A 6,170-nucleotide genomic window follows, 5' to 3' on the forward strand; every position below is an offset into this window, starting at 1 on the left:
CGGGTGACGAATGTCTTCCTTTCTAAAAGGAAAGGTTACCTGCAGAAGCAGCACAGTGTAAAGCCAGCCTTGAAGAAAAAAAAAAAAAGCAAAAGTACATAGACACACATTTATTTTTTTACTAAAAGGGCACAAGAACAGCATGGTTTTTTAACTGACAGATTTCAACAAAAAAATTTAAGGATAAGAAAAATGGAAATGTTCCTTTATGACAGTATAAGACACTGAAAAAAAAAGTTTAACTTAAATTACAAATCCTCGGGCCAACTATGTTTGCATCTGGCCACGTCCTGCACTGGCTGGAAGTTGTCTGGTCAGGGAGTTAAACAGAAATCCAAGCAAATAAATCCTCCCAAGAGGCAGGATACTGACAACGTTCACAGGACTTCCAGCTGGGTCAGAACACAGGTGGAGGTTATTCTTCTCCACTTCTAAAATATACTGGTTATGCACACTCTCTATCGCACTGATTTTTATTCACAGGACATGAGTGCTGAAAAAAAGAGCAAAAAAATTACAATGTTTTCCTTTTCCTCCGCTGGATACTATAAAATTTATGTACATGAAATATACTACAGTCCAAACACACCAAGTAGGAAACAATCACACTACAGGTGTCTAAAATTCCCACCATCATCTACTCTCTCATTTTGGTCGGGTGTTCTCTACTTGAGAGGCGTGAAGCGCATTCCTGTCACTCCTACTAACCTCAGTACAGACCTGGCACATGGAATAAAGATCTCGTATACCGTTAAGTGAGCCCTGCAGCAACGCACTGTTACAGGAAGATTATTTCACAGCAGCTTATCTGCTTCACCTCCATCACCGGGAACAAGGTACTTTGAAGTCATCTAAGGAGTTGGATCATTAAAAGGCCATTCATTTTCCACAGTCTGTAAAAGAAACTTTGTTCCAAGCATGGATTTGGGCTTGCTTGCTTTCTAGTAAGAAGTAGCCGAACAACCACATAATGGAGTTTGGCTCCTTCAAACATTCCTAGAGGGAGAAAGGCGCAATAAACTGTGTACAATATATACAGGTGTGATGAACTATCAAACCATACTTTTTTTAAAAAGCACAACAATCCCTGTGGCCGGGAGACTAGTTGCAATACTCCATTTTCAGAAAGTTGCAAGTGACATGTACCTCCACGCAAAGAGCCCCCTGAGCTCTGGAGGAACTGTCTGGACGCTGAAGATCCGCCCTGGAGACTGGGCAGAACTTCAGGAGGTGTAAAACACTTAACGGGCTCGGTCCCATCTTGAAAGGTCCTGGCAGAAAGGGGACTGTGGTTCTGCAGCATCTACCAGGCCACTCTTACAACACGGAGACGTCACGTCCACTTAGGGGCATTTAATCTTGAAGCAGATCTTCCGATGTTTTACATTTTAATTCTAATGTGAAGATCTAAAGATTCGAATTACAGCTTATCAAATTTAAAAAAATAAAAAGTTATACTTCACTGAGGATTCCTATATTTAGATCAAGAACTCAATGGCAGGGCTTGGAAACAATTTTCCAAAAACATCAGTTTATTTTGGTGGGTCTGTATTAATTCCATATTTTTCCTTGAGAAGCTTAAGCTGTTCCTCTTTCTTCTTTGTGTCCATCTTCTGGAATGCCTGTAATTAGGAAAATAAGATGAGATTTTTTTTTTGTTCTCACATCTTTTATGACATGTTATTTCCCAGTAACTGCAACCAACATCACTATGAGCTACATCAACATCGCCCACAAACAGCGTTGCTCAATTCTTGACCTCGGAGGATGCCACAGCACCCGGATACCGTCCGTAACAGGCAGAACATCAAGACTTAGAGACTCTTCACACCCTGTTACAGCTGTGCAGTTTAAAGGCCCCTGCTTCCTCTTCTGCAAACTACACTCACCAGAAACGTATTTTTCACACCCTCGGTCCAAAGGTACTTTTTTTGCACACAAGTCACCAAGTCTAGATGAAATCCTGACAATTTATCCCACTCATTCCATCTGCCAGTTTGGCTTTATTTCTTAAAAACATCCAAGCAACTATCTTTTCAAATGTTTGTTTTTTTGGGGGTTTTTTTGTGTGCTAGCTGTGTTCACAGGTAGCTTACAAAACCCCAAATGTACATACCCTGTTTGCATTGTAGTACAAAACGACGAGGTATCTGTTGCACACGTTGAATCCCGACAGGTGATCACAGGCGTTTTTGGCATCAAAGATGTCTTCATAGACCACGTAGGCTGTTCCTCTAGTTTCAGGAGTGTTTCCACTGCAGGCAACATCGATTTTAATGTTAAACAAAATATACAAGAAATAGTTCTATTAGTCTTCAGCAGTGACTGAGATTAGGTTAACTAAAGCAACTTCACCAAAAAACAATGTATTGTTATTTTTTTTCTAGGTATTAAAACACATCCCTGCTTTCCCCACCTATCTCCACTTACAGTTCAGAGTCAGAGATGGCAGGAAAATGTGACAGAGGCACATGCTGCATTATGCCCCTTAAGGGAAGTTCACCTCTCCACAACAACTATCCAAAGCTGTTGCTGTCAGGGGTTGTCATATTTCTGGAAATCTTTTAAGTTTTTATTACAGCGATTAGCTTGTTTAATTTAATATTAGAAAGCCAGGCTGTCAGTTAATGGCTGTCTGGATCAGATGTCTCTCTGGGATGGAATACGGCTCTGGGCACATCACAAAGCCAATTTGAGAGAGTCAGAACAGCCCCACTGGTGCAAGACCACGTCAAATGCACGGCCATCGCCTGTCAAACCATCAATTCACCTTCCTTTGCCTGAGGGACAGGAGACTGTCTGGGCACATAACGCTAACGAGCCCAGAGAGATTGCAGAGTGTACGAGTCCAAAAGATCTCAGCTAAAAGATAGTTAACAGCGAACTTAATAATCAGAAGAACTGTCTCCAAGGCACTTGCATCTAAGAAGAGAACTCCCGAGGACAAATGGTATCACACACATCCACACCGGGATGCGTACAAAAATGAAGAGGAGAATACGATAAAAACTGCACAAAGCACAGAAGTCATTATAAAAGCAGTTCCATGTTATGCCTTGTCTCGTGACAAAGTCAGGATTTCTGAGGAAAACAACGCGAATCAGTAGTTCTGCACGATCAGTGGGAAGGCTGCCGGCAGCTCCCTGTTGGACACGTACGCCAGCGTGTCACTCTGGTGGAAAGTTCCCCTGGTATGCCTTAATCCTTTATGTCCCACTGTCGCGCTGTTCCAACCTATCCATTTTCAGAAACCTTAAATATTAGTCCTCCTTTATGCTTATTAGTGAAGAATTTCACCTATTTAGCCAAGCAGTAAGTTTATGCTGTCCCTTGTTCCTTAACCACTTCTCTGGTCACTTCTGTTGCTCTTCCCTGTACAAGATGGATCTCACTGGCTCCATGTTCCAACGCAGCACCAGCAGTATGTACCCCCTGTCTTTGTTTGTTTAGTGAAGGCAATTCTATATATAAGACTCCTTTATTCTATACACTGAACAATCATTTTTCATCACTACAGCTCTGGAATGAGCACTTCTATTTGGGGTAATAAAGTTCAGTCTCTTTAACTGTCTACATATTTACATCCTGCATAGTTAAAACAATTAAACATGTTTCGTATTAACTACCCACCCCAGTCTCAGAGCACAGGGAGATGAAGGTTGATACAAACAACAAAAATACATTCTCCTCTAATCTGATCAGCAACCTAGTCGAGAACTCAGAGATATTGCAGGTTATTTTGCCAACGTCTGGGTAAAAGGGGTACAAAAAAACCCGTATCAAATATAAACTACATTTCCATCTGACTACATGTCCATCTGACACACAGGGAGCCGTTTCTCGTATTTGTTTCTGACAGGTCCAGCAACAATAGTAACATCTCTATTTTCCCACTAATTAAGTATCTAATACTCATTAAACAGGAAAACTGTCTGTATTCAGCCTTTGCCTTCCTTACTTTTACCTTTACTTAAGGCAAAAAGTTAGCTGTATTTAAGCTTTACTTAAGAAAGTAGGCCTCGTATTTTTACCAATTTACTTAAGTTCATATGAAATTGAAGCTTTTTCACCCTACCTACCAGCAATGCTATTTTCTAACAAATTCACACATAAGAGAAATATCATCACATCCATCTCTGGCACACAGGGATACTGCTAAAGTGCATTTAACTTTTTCATCTGTGAAATCCAGTTGCTCCCTACTGCAACAGGAATACTGAAACATAACACATATACTAAAGCACATAAAATAATTAACTTTTCAAAGAAAGCTAAAGTACTTACACTCTGATTTGTCGAATAGGCCCGTATTTCCCAAAAATATCATACATTTCCTCCGCCGTGATTTTATAGGGCAGGTTCCTAATATACAGGATCCGATTGACTTCTGGCGGCAGCCGAATCTGATGCAGAAACAACATACGATATGTTAGACCTAGAGCGTTCGCTTCAAACCTTAAAAGCAGCGATCTACGTGCTAATTCTCGGGGCTAACATCACTGAGAGAGTCCGCGTGGTTCGCTGGTCCTTTTTTAACCTCCACAGCTACAAACGTGACGTCCTTTTGTCAACCAAGAGGCCTGCCTGGAGGGGGACGGGCTCCCTTGGCCGGGGACGCAGAAGGAGGCCAGGCCGGGCGGGAAGGCCTGCCCTCAGACCCGGGCCGGGGGACGGCTCCTCACCGCCCCAGAGGGCCGAGGCGGGCCGGGGAGGGGGCAGGGAAGCACACTCACATTGGCTCGCTTGGCCGCTTGCATCGCCATGGTGCCGGCCGGAGGAAGGGGGCTGCCGCCTGGGAGAGAAACACCAGCTGGGCCGAGGCCTACTTCGCCGCGCCGCTCGCCTCAGCGGGGGACCCGGATGTTGTCCCGACCTGCCCCGCGCCGGAAGCCGCCGCACGGCACGCGCTGCGCCCTGCGCGAGGGGGCGGGGTGGCACGTGACCGGCGGGATGACCCCGCCCATCGCCCCGCCCCGCGCGGCCGCCTCAGCCCGCGGCGCCGGCGGGGCCACGGAGGCGGGGGGCGTCCGGGTCCGGCGGGAGCTTTGAAATCAGCGAGTCCAGCTTCAGACCAGCACGGCCACAGCCACCACCCAACCGCGTCCCGCAGCACCACCTCTGCCCGCCTTTTAAATACCTCCAGGCATGGCGACTCAGCCACTGCCCTCGGCAGCCTGTTCCGATGCTTGACAACCCTTTCTGTGAAGAAATTTTTCCTAATATCCAATTTAAACCTCCCCTGGCGCAACTTGAGGCCGTTTCCTCTTGTCTATCGCCTCTTACTTGGGAGAAGAGACCGACCCCCACCTCTCTACCCCCTCCTTTCACGCAGTTGTGGAGAGCGAGAAGGTCTCCCCTCAGCCTCCTTCTCTCCAGGCTGAACACCCCCAGCTCCCTCAGCCGCTCCTCAAAAGACTTGTGCTCCAGACCCCTCACCAGCTCCGTTGCCCTCCTCTGGACACGCTCCAGCACCTCAATGTCTTTTTTGTGGTGAGGGGCCCAAAACCGGACACAGCACTCGAGGTGGGGCCTCACCGGTGCCGAGTCCAGGGGGACGATCACTGCCCTAGTCCCACTGGCCACTGTTCCTGATACAGGCCAGGGGGCTCTTGTCCTCCTTGGCCACCTGGGCACACTGCTGGCTTATGTTCAGCCGTCTGTTGACCAACACCCCCAGCTCCTTTACTGCCGGGCAGGTGTCCAGCCACTCTGCCCCAGGCTTGTAGTGCTGCATGGGGTTGTTTGTTGAACCTCATACCATTGGCCCATCGATCCAGCCTGTCCAGATCCCTCTGCAGTCTTTTTTCCCTCAAGAAGATCAACACTCTCTCCCAACTTGGTGTCGCCTGCAAACTTACTGAGTGTGCACTCGATCCCCTCATCCAGGCTGACAATAAAGATATTAAACAGAACTGGATACTGAGCTGTGGGTACCACCACTTGTGACTGGCCTCCAACTGGAGTTAACTCCATTCACCACCACTCTTTGGGCCCGGCCATCCAGCCAGTTTTTTACCCAGTGAAGCCTACGCCCACCCAAGCCATGAGCAGCCAGTTTCTCCAGGTGTCCCTAGCCTTGGCTCGGTGGCTGTGTCCCTCCCGGCCCCAGGGCCGCCCCTCCCAGAGCACTCACCAACATTCCGTTTGCATGTTCAAGACCCGATGCTAGA

At 46.8% G+C, this 6,170-nt stretch overlaps 1 protein-coding gene across 1 annotated transcript; it reads right to left on the reverse strand.

Moving 5' to 3' along the window:
• Positions 1-95: 95 nt before the first annotated feature.
• On the reverse strand, positions 96-4,970 carry SF3B6 (splicing factor 3b subunit 6). Its single transcript, XM_074581981.1, has 4 exons — positions 4,734-4,970; positions 4,285-4,403; positions 2,117-2,255; positions 96-1,622 (listed from the first exon to the last, which is right to left on the reverse strand). The coding sequence occupies exons 1-4, from the start codon at positions 4,761-4,763 to the stop codon at positions 1,533-1,535; spliced, it is 378 nt and encodes a 125-aa protein (XP_074438082.1). The 5' UTR covers positions 4,764-4,970; the 3' UTR covers positions 96-1,532.
• Positions 4,971-6,170: the final 1,200 nt, after the last annotated feature.

Source organism: Larus michahellis, chromosome 3, assembly GCF_964199755.1.
Source record: "Larus michahellis chromosome 3, bLarMic1.1, whole genome shotgun sequence".
Taxonomy (NCBI): Eukaryota; Metazoa; Chordata; class Aves; order Charadriiformes; family Laridae; genus Larus; species Larus michahellis.